The sequence below is a fragment of the Thamnophis elegans genome, chromosome 3 (assembly GCF_009769535.1).
Source record: "Thamnophis elegans isolate rThaEle1 chromosome 3, rThaEle1.pri, whole genome shotgun sequence".
Classification (NCBI taxonomy): Eukaryota; Metazoa; Chordata; class Lepidosauria; order Squamata; family Colubridae; genus Thamnophis; species Thamnophis elegans.
Genome location: NC_045543.1, coordinates 99347229 through 99366115, shown reverse-complemented (window position 1 = coordinate 99366115; position 18887 = coordinate 99347229). Strand labels below are relative to the sequence as shown.

Here is an 18887-nt window from a genome sequence, read left to right as displayed (position 1 = left end):
GTTTGCACAAATTCATGTTCATTGCATCAGTGACACTAACCATCTCATCTTCTGCCATTCCATTCTCCTTTTGCTTTCAATATTACAAGATATTGTTAGGTATTTTGATAAGGTGCTTAGTATTAGATACTACATAAGATTTGTGTGTTTAAAACACACCATATATTATCCTAGGAAGTAGGCAAATACATTTCAATTAAATTGAGATATTGTCTGATCAAATGGCAATCTCTATGTGACACCTAATCATTCCCCCAAGCTCTTTACACACACATTACACATCAAAAGTGCTGAGATCTGGAAGGGACTGTAAATTCTCTACATTGGGTAACTATCAATTTGAAACTGTTTACTAGGTAGCCTGAGTGTACTTAACAGTATTCACCTCACGTATTAGGGCATATGAAGATGTATTGAATTGCCTGGTACTTAGTGGAAATTATATTTTCAGTCTCTTTCATAGTGATCCATAGTATAGAATCTTAAACCTTTGAGAAATAATTTAACTCTTCAAGGATAGTGCATAGATCATATAAATCATTTTGCAAAGCACCTTTTCAAATGCTTTACCCAAGCCTAGAAAACATTAAATTTATTTTTATTTTCTTTAAATTTTATTTATTTGTATCTTGCGTTATTACTTTTACAAATAAAAGTAATGGCAACAAACATTTCTAACACACCTTTCTGCTTCTTTTTTACCCTCAACAGCAACCTTGTGAGGTACCATACCAATATAGCCAATCACCGTTATGCACATCAATATACAGCGCTACTATTGATGTGTTTCCAACCAAGACTGAACTAAACTAAGTCACTGATCTTAAACAGCAAAATCAATGGGCATTTTTAGTGCCTTGTATACAGATCTAAGAGAGATAATCTGGGTTCAGCTCAACCCTGACAAGACTCAATGGCTGTGGGTTTTGTCCCCTCTCCCCTCATCTAGTGATTTGCCATCTTTAACTATGCCTGGGATTACAATTACATTCCACAAGCAGTCAGAGATGGCACACAATCTGAAGATTCTTCTAGACTTAATTGTGGCTAGGACAGCCTTTGCTCAAATACATCTCATGTACCAGTTATGCCCTTTTGTAGATCAGGAGACGTTGCTCAAGGTCACTCATACCGTAACCAACTGTAGTACTGCAAATGCTGCATGTGGGGATGTCCTTGAAAGCATTTAGAAGATACAGATGCTCCAAAATACATGAGCAATAGTCATCATATTGCAGTACGCCAAGGTAACATCATCCCTTGATGAACTGCACTGGCTTCCAGTAAGCTTCTGAATGTAATTCGAAGTGCTGGTTATCATCTTTAAAGTGCTACATGGCTCTGGGTCAGGTTACTTATGCAATTGCCTACCCCTAATAGATGTGGTAAGCATGCAAAAAATTCCCTTATGAAACTGTCAATTGTGGAACCTTGGAAGCATGTCTTGTCTGTCACAGTGCCTATCTTATGGAGCAGCCTGCCTTAGAGATATGGATGGCTCAAACCCTGTTGGCCTTCCAGAAAACAGTGAAGATCTGGCTTTTGTCAAGGTACTGGGACCAGGATACAGATGGGATCAGGTTACTATATTTGATTGATGAATGCAAGTTTTATCAGAGTCTCAATATTGCACTTTTTTGTTGTTTGTCTAAAATATTTTTGTTCTACATTGTACTTATTATTATTATTATTATTATTATTATTATTATTATTATTATTCAATTGTATCACAGCGGCCAGTTGTTTCGCCGGATTTGGCATTGGTTACTAGTCGGGCCCCACCCAGGGGCCTAGGACGTCGTAACGTATTTTCGTAATATGTGTGCGGATCCAAGCAGTGCGGCTTTTTGCATTTGACTGATGGTGATTTTGTCAATTTTTAACTGTTTTAAATGTAATTCCAGTGCTTTTGGAATAGCACCCAGTGTGCCAATTACCACTGGAATTATCACTGCTGGTTTGTGCCATAGTAGTTGAATTTCAATTTTTAAGTCCTGGTATCTTGCTATTTTTTCATGTTCCTTCTCGGCAACCCTGCTATCACCTGGTATTGCGATGTCTATGATTGTGACCTTATTTTTCTCAACTAGTGTGATGTCTGGTGTATTATGCGCCAGTATTTTGTCCGTTTGTATACGGAAATCCCACAAGATCTTGACCATCTGATTTTCGGTGACTTTTTCATGCTGATGTTCCCACCAGTTTGTTGCTGTTTTAATATTATAATTTTTGCACAAATTCCAATGGATCATTATTATTCTTATTATTCTTATTATTCTTATATTTTTATTATTGTTGGCAGCCAAGAGTTGTGATACGTGGGTGGCCACAGAAGATAGATAAAGACAGACACACAGAGAGAAGATAGACAGATGATAGAGATAGACAATTTTTTTATAAAAATCTCCTAGTTTAAAAGCAGCATTAAAGTATAACATAATTACACACCTTTTGTAACCAAAGTGTTATGCATGTCACGTGAAAGAAGTGGCGACATGGAAGCTCTGTTACAATTTCTTCTTTGATGTACTCACTACAGCAAATAGCACAACACTGCTCTTGCCCTACAGCTTAGGAAAACAATGTGCATATTAGTATACAAATGTAAAAGTAGGTTATTAAAATTATGGTGAAATAGTTATTAATAAATTAAAATAGTTTTGAAAATATTCGCATTCAACCAAATTAAATTACAAAAGATAATAACATATCATACTACTAGATCATATAAAGTTACTTGACCAAAACAATGAGTATGTAATTTATACCTTACCGTTGTGATCTTCTGTAATAATAATTTGTGGCAGACAATCTATGCTCTCTTTACTAGCTGGTGGATGTGCCTGCTCAACATCAATTGCAAGAGACTCTAGATGTGCCAGCGCAGTCTAGAAAAATACATGAAAAAAGACAAGCACATAATATATATACATGTAAGTATGTGTCTGTGCAATCACTGTGTAGGATCCCATAACTATAAACTAGATATAAATTAATTGCTTCTATTTTGCAGAAATGAAGGCCATATTAATATACATGACATTAACAAAGTTCTATAGTAAAATTAATTAAATTATGAGAAATTATAATATAAACTTTGTTAATTAACTCAAGTGTATTTTATTAAGGTATGTAACTGCCTATTCCAATTTCAATTGCTTTAGTAACTGTGACATTGTCATGAATTATGACTTTTTTTTCAATTACTTGTAGTTATAACTTGAAATTGGACCATAAAAATAGTGGCTTCAATAATCTAAGACTAAGGAGGTATATATAAATAATGTCATCTTTTTAAATGCCACACAGAGAGACATTTCTCTTTCAGTTTTCCACATTTTTAAGCAACAACCATCTCTCCTAATGCATGCTTTATTTCTAATTAAGTCAAATCTTTATTTCAGTCATTGTTCAATGTAAGTTTTGTCAGGACAAAAGCACAGTCCACCATGCATGCTTATATGAAGTAGTTAAGCAGCCATTACTATCCAGTTCATAACTTTCCAAAAAATCTTTATTAGAATGTTTATGGAGAGACTCGTCACCACCAAGCTGATAGCCAAGACAAATCTATGTAGAATAATTGCCTATGAGATAAAGAACAGTTTCATATATTTGGGATAGAAACCCCCCCTTTTCTCAGATTGCAAACATAATTTCCATACTAGTTAGGATTGTGGAATTCCAGTCCAAAATATTTGGAAGACAGCAAGTTGGACAAGGCTTGTTTTTCCTCTTGTTTCCACTTGTTATAATTTCAATCAAATTTTCATTTATCATGCCACAAGTTTATACAGTATGAAAATATTGCCAAGCTTGGTGACCAAATGTCAAATTTCATATTCAGTAATGGATCAGAGAGTACTAGGGAATGGCTAATACAGTTAGTGTATGTCTCTGAGAAGATACTTTGAAGATATTCTATCCATTAATTACAAAGCACTTTGCAGTTCTTAAGAATATACATCAGGGCTCTCCAAACTTGGCAAGTTTAAGACTTGTGGACTTTAACTCGCAGAGTTCCTCCAGTCACTATATCAAGCCTAATGCAAAGGTTTTTGCTCTTAGAAGGATTGTAACTAATTCTGGCAATGTGATTAATTATCTGTACTTCCATAAGTTCCATTTAGTCATTTATGTCCTTTCACAAAATTGACATTTTACATCACTTGTGGCAATGGCATAAATATGTCCCTTACATAATAGTCTTCATAATGTCATTGACATAAATTTGAATTTAATGGACTTTTGGATTTAACAGATATCCTTTCCCCCAGTCTGTTAATTCAAGATTTTACTGTATTTCATAGAAGTTGTTCATACATCTGGCAGAATCTCACTTTGCTGGGTCAACAACAATAAAATACATAATTATTGTAATTATCTATGCATTTAATGAAACATTTTGCCTATCTAATGAAAGTCCATTCATAGGGACATATTCAAAGTTCAGATAACTATTAATCAAGTAAGAAAGTTACTAGTTGAATTCATTTAGCTTAAGGGAATACATAATGAAATACTTTATGCTCTTCAATTCATATTAGTTGGTTAACACTACACAGAAAAATCTCAACTCATAACCTCCACTATTGGCAGCTTATAAACATGATTGTTTACAATGAAAGCAACACATTCAAAACTATCATAGCAGAGTACATAAGGTGGCTAGGATAACAGCTTTTGTTTAAAAAAGCAATGAAATAAAAATAACATTTACCATGATGTCTTAATGCGCATATATAATTTGCCTCTTGGCCCATGCACACAACAAATGAACAAATAATTAAATAAAGAGCAAGAACTAGTATTCCCAAAGGTCTGACTATGTATTGCAAAACTAGGAAGCCGTCATACAACTAATCTAATAAAGTAAGTTTGAATATTGTTCAGAGTGACAAAGTATACACTTTGAAAATGTAATCTTCTAATCACTTTTGAATTACATTTTCTTCAACTTTATGACAAGTATAGTAAATTAAAACCAAGTTATACTGTAACATTTATATTCAATTGTAATTAGCATATGGCAAACTGTATGATAAAAAAACTACAACTCAATCCAAAAGTGTTAGATGGTAACACTGTTACTTCATTGCTAAGATTATTAATTAAACAAATCTTTGATGTTATGCTTTCATACGTTGAACAGTAAGAATTTAAACAGTGCCATATACCACTTTTATATAGTTGGGCCAATGTTTCTGTTTCCAATTAGACATGCCTTGTTTTCATTTGCCTGATTCTTCTGCCTTCTGTACAAAATGAAAAGAAACTGATGAATATTTAAATGCCCTTGTGTATATAACATTGATGTAAACACAATCATGGGAAAGTGAATACATGAAAATAATTGAGAAATTATAGGAAATATACAGATTTTCTTTCTACTCTGAAAGACTTGGAAACTTGCCAATATTCTGTTCAGAAGGGAATAAAGTAACCATTTCCTTGACATTTCAAACTACATTATTGGTAATCAGGCCACTTAAGCCTTAAAAGAATTAACTTTATGGATACACAAACACCTGACTGTCAATTTGTACATGAACTAACAAACCCTCTGAAAGAACAGATAAAAGAAACTATGGATAATGAGAACTACCTGTGCAATTTTTGAAGAGAACTAATTAGGATGCTTCCCTTAAAAAAAAAAAAGTAGCATATTTTTTGGAGTATAAGACGCACCCTTTCCCCCCAAAAAAGAGGGTGAAAATTTGGGTGTGTCTTATACACCGAATGTAGCCTCACCTACCCCTTACCAGGCAAAAAACGCTAGGCATGGAGGCAGTGATGGTCTGTGACAATCCCTGCAGCCTGGAACAGCTGATTGGGAGTATTCCAGCAGTCAGATCCACCCGGCAATCAGCTGTGCTAAATCAGGCTGCAATAAGTGCTGAAGCTGACCTAGTTGGTCAGTTTACGGCAGCAATCACATTCAGAAATCACACACTAGTAATTTATTCAGCAGGATTCAAAATAAAATAATATAGGTTTTCCAAGGTAGCAGTAAATACAAGCAAAACACAAGCAGTTTCACTTTCAGTTCTCAACTAAGCCAGGCTCCTTTGGGTCTCCTTGTTGCTCACACAGCAAATACTGTTTCAGAGTCCAAATAGACCTCATTGGCTGACCTTGTTACCATGTGGTCCAAGTCAGGAAGCTAGCCAGCTGAATACCATGGAGGCTGGTAGGCAGAGGCAGAATTTTTTTCTTCTTCTTATTTTCCTCCCCCAAAACTAAGGTGCGTCTTATACTCCGGAGCGTCTTATACTCTGAAAAATACAGTACCTTTAAGTATGATTCACTAAGAGCTATCTAATAATTATTTTCTACTTTTAAAAAATTACACTTACTAATGTATTCTTCTAATAAAAAATGTTTTGGTTACATATGAACTTTCCAACCAATAGTCAAGACAAACTATCTATTTCCTACTGGCAAAAAGTTAATTTACTAGATGTGGTTTCAAAGGCTTTATTCAAAAAATATCTGAGGACATTTTGGGAGATCAGTGATTTTATTATTGAAAGCAATATTGACTGGAAAGATGTATTGGAGCAAGCAGTAGTGAGACACGAGCAATGGCAGAGTTTTATACTGGGCTTACTTTGTAGAATGTTGTATGCAGTAATGCTAGACTGTTCAAGATTGTATTGAAATGTATACATACTATAATTTATACTTCAAATTATATTATTATTATTGTTATCATTATCATCATAATCTCAGGCAAAAAAGAGAAATGAATATGAGTATCTCTTTTTATGCTTCATGGCTTGATGGCTATCAAAAGAAAGACATGTTTTTGAAATTCAAGATGAATTTTTGTTCTTCCTTGAGTGACATCTTCTATAAGAGCCAAGGTGGCGCAGTGGTTAAATGCAGCACTGCAGGCTACTGCTAGATCAGCAGGTCAGCGGTTCAAATCTCACCGGCTCAGGGTTGACTCAGCCTTCCATCCTTCCGAGGTGGGTAAAATGAGGACCCAGATTGTTGGGGGCAATATGCTGACTCTCTGTAAACCGCTTAGAGAGGCCTGAAAGGCCTATGAAGCGGTATATAAGTCTACTGCTATTGCTATTGCTATTGCTATCAACAATGCTAATTTAAACTTAGAGATAGGTTGCATGAGCTGGATTGGCTAACAATAGTGATTTATTTGTTGACATATTTTGACATCTAAGTAAGTTAAATTTCAATTTACAAGGTCTAATGTTTAAAAAAGCAGAAGCAATAATTAATAACTCTTATGGACACAGCAAGTTACCTACAGAAATGTTTTAAAAGCTTTTTTTTCTTTAATCATATGGTGAAAATAATGTTATCTCTGGTATGTTTTATGCAGATCTTTTTTGGCTAAAAATGAGTATTTTTCTCCAAGACGAAAATATTAAGAACCAATTTATACTCAGTAAACATAAAACAAAATATTTTGTTGAGTTTCATCCTATTCATTAAGAAGTTTTTTAAAAGATATTTGTAGTCCTTGATAAATGACCATTTGTTCAGTGACTGTTCAGCAGTACAAGAGCCTGAACAAAGGTGACTTAGGGTGGCTATAGTTGGGTGATCACAGCATTCTCGTCAAGTGATCACATGCTGGGTAATTAGCAACAGGCTCACAATTATGACACTGCAGTGTCCTGCAGTCATTGGATCCCGCTTTTTGCAATCTTCACTGTTTGTATCTGACAAGCAAAGCCTATGGGGAAGGAGGCAGGACATTGCAAATGCCAATGGTCCTGAAATGCTGGGCTAATGCAGGATTCATAGTCCTGCATAGTCACAGCAGCAACTGCAACTGCCATAACTGCTGTTGTAAGGTGCCATGGTCATGTGATATGCTTTATGCATCACTTAGCAATAGAGTTGCCAGTTCCCATTACCATTGCTAAGTGAGGAGTTTGACTTAATATGTTGATATCTGCAGCCTTTAAATAAGAAATATAGTAGTGTTACTGCTGAAAGTGAAGACATCCCCCTGCTGTGATGTCAAGGAGGTCAGATAACTTTCTAATTGTGCCCAAAGTGAGGGGCGTTTTTTGATCATTTGCATACCACTGAAAAAACAAGCTAAAATATATGCATAATGGGTAAATTAAAAATCAGCTGTTAAAGTTCTCATCCAAATATGATAGATAGAGCCCTAGTGGCTCAGTGGTTAAACTGCAATATTGCAGGCAAACTCTGCCCACAGTCTGGAGTTGAGTCCTGACAGGGTTCAAGATTGACTCAGCCTTCCGTCTGGTTAGTAAAATGTGGACCTGGATTATTTGGGGCAATATGCAAATAATGCTTACATTATAAACTGTCCAGAGAGTGCTATATTGGGGCAGTATATAAACCTAAATGCTATTGTTAGTCATAATTCAGATAAAGAAAATGTTTCCATTAAAAAACACACCTTGGTATCTTAACATTCTACTTAAAAGTACCTTAAGAGTTATCATCATAGCATTATAACGTAAGGCTAAAAATTTACTTAATGTCATTCTTATGCTAATCACCTCTCTTAAATAATATAGATCTATGTAGCAGTAATACAGAAAGTAGTAAAGCATACAAAAATCCAATTTGTGAAATGATATGAAATAATCTCTCTAAATTTTCTTCTCGTTCCGTGGCCTTAAAATGCACAGCAATTTCATATTTTAGTGATAAATTGGATTAAAATAAAATAAGTGGAAAATCATTGTGGGTAACAGTTATTATGGGCGGTAGGCAAAGCATCAGGACTTCACTCCTAATGCATCGATATTGATGTAGCTAACTTATCATTAACGGCAGAAGCCAAAATGATGTAGTTGTTGGGCAGTTGTTGTTTTGGCTAATTTCTATATTAATTCTACATTAATGAAATCAAGCTGTCAAAATCACTCTAGTCAGTCCTCTTCTCTGTTTGTAAAATTCAGGTATACTTATCCTAGATACTATTATCATTACAATGTGCAGAATTTTAAAGCCTTCAGTATGAATACACAGTTACTGTTTCTAAAGCAATTTTATTAAATATAGTTCTTATGAAAAGGATGTATTTTCAGTTGAGGTTCTAAACCTTTCCTTAAACATATAGAAATCAGTTGCTTCTGTTCAGTGGTGGGATTCAATTTTTTTTACTATCGTTTCTGTAGCTTGGGTGGATGTGGCATGGCTTGGTGGGCATGGCAGGGGAAGGATACTGTAAAATCTCCATTCCCTCTCAACTCCAGGGGAAGATTAGTGCAAAATCCCCATTTCCTCCTGATCAGCTGGGACTCGGGAGGCGGATAATAGATGGGAATAGGGCCAGTCAGAGGTGGTATTTACCGGTTCTACTCAAAATTTCTGCTACCAGTTCTCCAGAACTGGTTAGAACCTGCTGAATATCACCTCTGCTTCTGGTGGATAGTCTGAAGTAAAATCAAAACAATATCTCTATGGACTTTTGTTGAAGGTACATCTAATATAATTTCCAACATATATATGAGCAAGAATCAATATCAATAACATGTACTAATTACTTCATGCTATTAACATTTCAAACTGTGTCATTTTAAAGAAATTAGAATGTTTGGAATTCCAAAACCTCCATGCAAAAATTTCCTGCAGTGCAATGCATTTTAAGAGATCACTGCTGCACACTCATACATAAGTGACTTACTCAACCACAAAAATAAATACAAATAAAATGCTGCCTACCTCTCAATTTAAGTATATTATCTACATTTGGAATGTAGGCAATCAGAAATTGCAAGTACCTGTAGACGCTGATAAGTCATTTCCATGAACATGCTTGTTACCTGAATTTGAAAAGATTCAGGTTAGTGAAGGGAGGAGCACAACTTTCTTAAAAATTGTACCCCACACCTAACTATAGAATTTTACTTATGAAAATTAGAAAATACTTTTTCTTTGGGATTATCACAACTGAAGGGACCTACCCCCCGCCCCCAACTAAATGAAAACTTACAGATAAATGAACAATGGTTTTGTTTCTGCTGGTAAACTATTTTAGGTTGTTTGCTTCAAATTAGGTTTAGCCTAAAGTGTTTTTATTGTTACTACCAGAGTACAGATATATTAAAACTATCAAAGCTAATAATGTTCATATACAAGATTCTTCCAACATTTTCCAATCAATGAAACCTGGAGAGATTATTCAAAGCAAGTCTAATATGACTTAATACAGAGAAAATCTCTAATTACAGAAGATGTAGTTGAGTCTTTTTTTCATCTACCCTTCTATTCTGTTTTCCTAAGATTTCCCACCATTTGTCAAAATGTAATAATTATTTGAAACTTCAAAAATCCATCCAATTCAAGATGTCAAGTATACTTTACTAAACTGGACATAATGCCAAGACAGTTATTTACATTTACAAGGGCAGTATAAAAGACAAAATGCATTAGCTATGGGAATATTCCTCATCATGAATTGCTGCCTTGGCTTCTTGGTGTTTTTTCTCAACAAACAACAATTTCTATGTATTTCAATTAGTGTTTATGATATACAACAGGGTGTCATATGATGTATTGCAATGTTTTATGCCTTTACCGAGCCAGGTTAGATGTGGCCTACACATGACTCATCCGGCCCGCGGGTCACCAGTTTGACATCCCTGATATACAGCATCTTATACCTTACTCTCACTCAGCCACAAGAAAAGAACAATCTTATTGTAAAGTCAACTGATTCACTTAACATATCACAAGCAACTAATGAAATATTGAAAGTTAGTTATGAAAGATTATGCTATTTCATAATTTTACCGCATAGCAAACAAGCATAATTATTTTATCTGTTTTTCATAGAATAGATTTATAGCAGCATAACATTTTATAATGGTGTATAACAGTTTATTTGGCTATAATTTATTTTTATTTTTAAGCTATAATTATAAATACTTTATTGAAAATCTCTTAATACGGATTAATGCTGCTTAAAGCAGTATCTTGAGAAATAATTATAATATGCTTTAAATGAGAAAATATTTCACTAGCAGTTTTACATTACACTGATGTTTGGAAATATGTATTCGCAGTAGTTGTCTGGAAGTTGAGTCATGCAACTAAAAAGCTACTCAAATAAGCAGTGAAAAATGTTTCAAACCACACAAAAAAAAATGTTCAGTTGCCATGACTTCCAGGTTACACTAGTGTTGTCTTTTCTTACTGAAATTAAGCCACATCTCAAGCACACACAGTATTTTCAAAGAATGCACACTTTTTAAATGTACAGACTCCTGCATTGCTTGGTTCAAAAGTTGTACAGTATTGCTTTTCACAAAGCTCAGGAAACTCAAAATCTCCTAAAAGGAATTATTACTGTTAGCAATTAACAATGGTTTCTCTATATAAAAAATCTGTAGTGTGGTAAGGAATAGGAACCCATTTTAATGTAAGAAATAGAAGGAGTTTTTGGCAACAGATTAAAGAGAATGGCTTGTTTTAAATTCAACTGAAATAGATAATCCATTTACTAACAAGATGACCTACTTTAAAACAACTGAAGTCCTATGCTGGGATAATGCTAAGATCGTTTTAAAATGTTTTTATTGCCTAGCTGAAAATATTAAGTATTATACTCTGGAATACAGTATTTAATTTTATTTAATTGTACTTGGAAAAAAGGGATTGCAATTATTAAACTGTAAAATCTATTAAAATAGCAAAGTATGTATGTGTATCTACTTATGGATTTAAAATATTGTGTTTCCTATATATTTCAAGTTACGTTTTTACTTTGGAGCGAAAAAGATGCCCATTTTTAAATCACTGTATTTTTAAAAGCCAAGAGGTAAATTAGCAGGATTCACTGACCTAGGGGTATTGCTAAGCCGCGTGAGCGCCTGTTCTCCACTGCCCGGCTCCCACGGCTTGGCGCTTTCAAAATGCGCGTGTATGGCACTCAGCACGGCTGGAGACGGGGGTTGTGCGAGCGGCTGTTCCGCTCTCGCTCACGTGCCTCCCAGCTCTCCCTGCAGAGCCAGGGCACTTCTGCTGCTGCCGCCGCCACAATCCCAGCATAGCTTTTTTGGCGGCTTCCAAACCGAGTCTTCTGATAGTGGCTGCTCTTGGTGTATGCTCTATGGTTGTACGCCCTGCCAACAGCCAGCCCACAGCCATAAAGCATACACCCAGAGCGGCCACTGCTGGAAGACTCAGTTTGGAAGCTGCCGAAAAAGCCATGCTGGGATGGCAGCAGCGGCAGCGGAGGTGCCCTGGCTCTGCAGAGAGCTGGGCTAGGGCATTGTGAGGCTGGGAGGCGCAGGAACGGAACAGCCGCTCGTGCAACCCCCTTCTCCAGGTGTGCAGAGCACCACTGTTCCCTCTAAGGTGCGCTGCTGCGCGGCCGCGCACGTGGCAAGAAACCCCCGCGCAGCAGTTTCTAACTGCCACGCAGAGATTTCTACCAAAGCAAACGTGGGGAAGTCCTTTGCAGGCGGCTAGAACTGGCCGCCCGCAAAGGACCTCCCCAGACTTGTTTTGATGAGCCGCCCGTGGCAGTGGTGCCTCTCCCTCCACGTGGAGCACCTGAGCTGATCCCCGCGTTATCCCTCCCCCTTCCTCTGCCGTGCTTGAGGAGCCATGAGGCCGCAGGAGCTAGTAGGAAAGCGGCAGAGGTGGACGCGGCGGCAGGGGTAACCCAGAGCCCAGCTGAGGTGCTCCGAGCGGAGAAGGAGGCACCACCGCCGCTGCCATGGGCGGGGGCGCCAGCGGGAGCTTTGCCGGCTTCACCGGCAAAGAAGGAGAAGAAGCAAGAGGACTGGCGGCTTTGAAATGCAACCCCCTGGTCCCGCCGGCCGCGGATTTGATTCGGCGTAAGCGGGGGCCAAACACATGCTGCGCCGACTTTGCGCAGTGAGGCGGAGTAATTCAACCCCCCCAAAGAACGTGTGTGTGTGTGTGTGTGTGTGTGTGTGTGTGTGAGAGAGAGAGAGAGAGAGAGAGAGAGAGAGAGAGAGAGAGAGAGAGAGAGAGAGAGAGAGAGAGAATTGGATCAAAATTGGTGGCCAAAGTGGAGGGAGGGAAGGAAGGAAGGAAGGAAGGAAGCCCTGCCCCCTGTGAAAAAAACTGAAGATGGAGCAGTGAATGAATAAACCATAAAAGCAACAAACAGTTAATGCGTAAGTAAGCCGAGGAGCAAGTTCTCAACTAAGGAAGCAATATAAGAAAGAAATATAAAAAGCTCAATATGCCAAAACACTTATTTTAGTCTTCATTTAATTACTTGTATTGTAGTCTGATGTAACATCTTTTTAAAGTTAACGTTAGTTAGAAAAGATAGGGTGCAAAACTTAAATAATAAAAAAATTGTACATTCATTTTGAAAAATAAATGCAATGATTAATTTCATATCTTTATTTAAAATAGTTTTGGCATGGCATATGATTTTATTGACTCAGTTGGAAATGATGTGGATGTTGTATCTGATTCTGAGGTATATATATATTCTTAAGTAACATAACATATAGCATATTGTCCAAACTTGCTAGACTATTTAATTGATCTTACTACTTTAAAGGGGGAGTTTCATGATAAATTATTTTATTACATTTATGTTGCATTTATATATTATATTTATTACATTTATGTTCCACATTATATATTTGTATTGTTATTTTAGTGTTTATTGTCAATTTTGATAGATATTATATTGATATATCAATACTGATTTTAATCATACTAAATAACAATTACTGCTATTATTTATCAGCATTAAATATTTACAGTTTTTAACATTGAGTTAGTCATATTTTAGAATAATGGGATTATCTTTTAATAGGATAATTGGCAAAATCTAATTCAAATGTGATGGGTTGCATTCCAAAGCAATGTGAGAGGACAGGTTGCCTGCAAAATGCCAGGACCCCGGCTGTTGGTGCCATGTCTCTCTCTAGCCAGTCTAGCAATCTAAAAGCTGAGCAGAGAGCCTTTTTTTTTCAGGGTGAGCGGAAAAGTATAGTGTTTGAGTGGCACTTTTCATGCCTGGCATTCATCAGGCTGAAACCTCGCTCACAATCGGCGCTTGACGCTTGGAATGTTGCGCAAATGTCCAGCAGACGTGACAGCAGTTCAAACTGTGGCTCTCTTAGGTGCTCAGGCATGAAACTGTGCAGCTCAAACACTATACTTTTCCGCTCACACTGAAAAAAAATTAGAGGGAACATTGCAGAGCACCATTCACTGGCATTTCAAAAGCACCAAGCCGCAAGAGCCGGGCGGCGGCGAACAGACACTCGCGCGGCTTGGCGCTATCTCTAGGTCAGTGAATGGCATTCTGCATGGCTGGAAAGGGGTTTGCTGGGTGGCTGCTGTGCCCAGCTCTTTGGGAGCCCTCTCACAAGAGAGCAGCCACTCGGCAACCCCCCTCTTCAGCTGGGCACAGCACCGCTCACCAACCTAGCGGTATCCTGAAGGCACCAAGCAACATGATCATCTTTGCCCCCCCTCCCCCAGTTCCTGCAGCTTTGCACCTTTAGGATACCACTAGGTTGGTGAGCGGCGCTCTGCCTGGTCAGAGGTGGGGGGTTGTCCAGGGGGTTTATTTGTGGGGGAAGGCTTATATTTTTGCCCACCAGAAAAATGTGGCATGGCCTTATTATCAGGACATGTCGTATTTTCAGGGAAACACGGTATTAACATGATTGCAAAGGTAATGAAGAAGCATCTTGATAATAAAATGGCATCTGCTTCTTTGACATTTTAAATACTTTGGAAACTCTTAATATGAACACTGGAGGTATGCGTGTACTCTTCAACTGAACAAAATGCTGCATCATAAGGCAAACACTTTACTAACAAAATTATTTCAAATGGACTAATTTGCAGAATACTGGGAATTAATACTCTCAAAGGAATTAAATTTGGGAAACTGTTTTGCTGCTATTTAGATGGCCTTCATACTGTCATAATCAACATTAAGCTCATTGTCAATGTTTCCTGACACCTTTTCACAAGTCAGTGGGGAGCCCACAAGGAGCTGCTATGATTGCCAATGCTCCTTGCCACCTTCCCACTATTAAAGTCTTTACTTGTGGGAAACTTGCAGAGAGAAACTCAATGGAGAAATGGTGCACTCTCCACCAGTCCCTCTGCACTTGCACTACACTGGCTAGTTGCATACTTCCTTACTCCCTCCCATACTTGTCAGCAGCCACATTTCTGCCTGAAAGGAAGGGAAGAATAGGGAAGGAGGAAGGGCGGGAAGGAAGGAAGGGATGGGAAGAAGGGGAGGGAAGGAGTGAAGAAAAAAGGGAGGAAAGGAGAGATGAAGGAAAAATGAAGAAAAGAGGAAGAGGGGGGCAGGGAGGGAGGAAAATTTCTGATGTTCATTATCAGCTTCCCACAAGGAAACTCAATGGGAAAACAGGAAGTTGGAAGTCACTCATATTCCTTTGAACTTTTGCCTTTTTTCTATTTACGTAAGGAAATATCTCTGAAACAGGTCATGGTTGTATTTCAATAATATTTATTAACTTTATTGCCTTTTAGTTAATCTCCCTAAATAATATTGAAATATAAAACAAATAAGAAATGGTTGAATTGTTATGAAAATAACAAGTGACAAACACTGATGCTAAGGACAGTATTCAAACTTTACACAGACAAAGACAAAGAATTACTGGAAGACAAAGAAACCAATCAGTAAATGCAAACCAATGAAGAAACCAGACAACAGATCAAAATCTCACTCCACAACTTAACAAAGAAAGATTAAATCACGAAAGAAAAACAGTGGTGAATAAAAAGCTGTGTATCCTTCTTCCCATGCTACTATGGACTTCTCAAAACATAAAAGTCCCACATACCTCTTTAACCAATTTTATCATTAACAGGGACCCCAACATAAAACATATGAAATAATCTCCCTAAATTTTCTTTAGGGGGAAAGAAACATAGCCATACAGGAAAGAAACATAAGATAAAAGATAGCCAAAGAACTTACAAAAAAGTTTGGACATCTCACAGAGGGAATTCAATATTCTATTAAATCCCCATTACAATGCTTCCACAAAAACCAAATACTTAAGAAAAATATGAAATATGCTTTCATTTGATGTTACAGTATTTTTACATCCATAGATCCAGAACTAGCAAAAGAATCCATGGCATTGGTACTATACACAATGTAGTCGACCTAACCAAATTCACTAAGATCAAAATACCTATTTCACTACTTTCTGTTTGAAAACTAATGCATTGCAACAATCCAGAACACCAGGAAAAGGAAACAGATTACTTACACAATGTTTTCCAACAAAACAGATCCATGCAACTTTATCAGAAAGTGTGTTACCACTCAACCCAACCAATACAAGTTATGAAAAACCTAACACTGCAATACATCACAAATATCTCAAAAATAATCAACAGAGTATTACAACCACATGGTATCACCATAGTATACAAACCAAGTGAAGTCCCTCAATGCATCTTAACCATAAAATCTAATAGCCCAGAAGAAAAACATAAGTCATCTACAACATATAGTGTAAGGTCTATAACAGCTACTATGTAGGACGGATAGTTAGAAGACTAGCAGAGTGCATCCATGAACACCAACTAGCAGTCAGAAGATACCATTGAAAACTCCCTAATCCTACAACATATATATACACTCAGTCACAGTTTCAACTGAAAAACTGAGCATCCTAGACCAAACTAAATCCAAAAATGCTAGGAAATTCCTGGAAGCTTGGCATTCAGACAAATCAGCCATCAGTAAATACATAGAGATAAGCCACATTCAAGAGACTATGAAAAAAAAGGAAACAAAAGGATCAGAACACATCCTCTCCAACAACCTATACTCAGATAAGCAGGGATTAACACCAGACCACAAATCAAGCAGAAAACAATAACCTAATCAAAGAACTATCAAAGAGAAAACCATAAACTCACAACACTGGCAGGACAAGCTGCTATATATAAACAAGGAGCAAACCCAGTATTTATTAGTGCAGATGATATTACCTAGTCAGGTAATGAAATGTTGCCGGCAAGCAACCAAACTATAGATCTTAAATCTCAATCCTAAATATATATATAATTACTAATAATATATATAAATTTAATAATTATATTATTAAAAATTACTCACAAGTAAATGGCAAAATTACTTCAGTACCTTGTCTTTGAAGCATTTGTAGATTCCCCTCCTGAGTTCTGCAGGAGGATTCTTGGTCAATTAAGATGAGCTCAAATAGCTTATAAGAGGCTAGTGAATTTTAATATCCTTCTAACTTTTTACTCCCCCTTAGGCAGAGTAATATAGCCTCCTTTTAGATTGGGACAATTGCTAATTTCATAGATAAAACTACAGTGCACCATATTAAATTATCTACCCAGTTATTAGAAAACCTCATGATAATTGAAATGATTGATAGGCCATCACTTGGAGTTGGTCCTATGTTGTAAAATACAACTCCTCTGCAACTAAAAATAAATGATTATACAACATTCTTGTCACTATATTCGTATCTTTCTTAAATTACACAATCCAATAATTCTAAACACAATTCCTAATTCATAGGTCCACTTGAAGCAAGGGAAGAAAGATCTACTTTCCATGTCAAAAATATCAGTCCTATTATTTGTAAGCATCCCACTCTTCTCTTCTCCCTCCTACCTGCATCTCATTCCCTGCACAAAAAGTACAATGATTTTGCTGATGCTCTGAGGAAAGAGGAAGCAGTTCATTTGCCTCCTCATTTAACTTGTACCATCAACTTGAAGCTCCCAGTGCAGCTCACAGGCAAAAGGCAACATTCCATGTATATTCAAAAGTTTGCTATTTTAAATGAGTTTCCAGACTACAATTTGAAGGAAGTTTTCATTTATCCTCCTTTCTACAACCCCATTTTTTTCACCAAAGAAAAATAACTCCTGACAGCAGTACACAATTGTTTCTGATGTTTTATTTTTTTGATATGTTGTCTGGAGTGCCGTTTTGTAACAATTCTGCAATTTGTTCGTGGCTATTTTGTTGTATTTTGTTTTTTATATTTTTCATTATTTTGTCAGCTGCCAACAGTCAATGGGAGTTGGGCAGCTTTAAAATCAAATTAACAAACAAGTAAATAACATGACACGCTTCCTACTTCTGTAACCATTATAAAACAAAACCTACTGCCTCTTATTTCAGATCTGCTGGGACTGATGCACTTACAATTAGATCAAAATGAATGTGCATTCTGAATATAATAGTGTCTGATACTAAGCCCAGCACATTTGAATGCATAATATGAATTGGTTCATTGTCTGGCTGTCTTCTTCAGGTTCATGAAGAACACATTTTTCAATATTTTGCATAAATAAGTGGTAGTGAATCTGAATAACATCCTGATTCCTTTTCAGAAGATCATCCTTGCATGAGACTCAAATTAGAACTGGCTTTGAGCAAATATATGAACACAATTTTTTGGCTGAGTTGGAAAAATATGCATTTAATTTTCCCTAACTGGAGTATTTGGATTACTTGCCTTGTTCATTTTATTCTTTTTCCAACTGAATGGAATTTTTTTTTTTAATAAAAAGCTTCTGGCTGCAAAAGTAGCTTTTAGCAGTTGCAAAAGTAGTTTTTAGCACAGGGCACATTTTTTAGAGGATGCAAACCATCCAGTACTGATACGTGCATATTGCAAAAATGTGGAACATGTTTACAAATTCACAAAGTTAAGACCTTCAGTCCACAACAGGTGACACAGGCATAATTTTTCTTCAATTTTTAGAGCACTTGTACACTTGACTCATAGAACAACCAGGTGCATCATTATCATTATATTTTTATATATGCCTCCTATTTCCCTACAACAACAATCCTATGTGGTAGGTCGGAATGAGAGAAAGTGACAGGTACAAAGTCACCCAGCCAGGTTTCATGCCTAAGGGGCACCTAGGCT

General features: G+C 36.7%; 1 protein-coding gene across 11 annotated transcripts in view; it reads right to left on the bottom strand.

Annotated features, from left to right (window-relative positions):
- The window catches only part of PJA2 (praja ring finger ubiquitin ligase 2), a 46150-nt gene that overhangs the window by 3990 nt on the left and 23273 nt on the right, over positions 1-18887 (bottom strand). For 7 of the 11 annotated variants that reach the window (XM_032213673.1, XM_032213668.1, XM_032213671.1 and 4 more), the window contains 3 exons: positions 9741-9782; positions 2774-2888; positions 2449-2570 (listed from right to left, as the gene is read on the bottom strand). In XM_032213673.1, coding sequence (XP_032069564.1) covers positions 2449-2570; positions 2774-2888; positions 9741-9782 — 279 coding nt within the window. Of the gene's footprint in view, positions 1-2448; positions 2571-2773; positions 2889-6232; positions 6276-9681; positions 9783-18887 lie in introns of those variants that run through there. The other 4 variants (XM_032213669.1, XM_032213674.1, XM_032213677.1 and 1 more) reach the window with 4 other exon arrangements.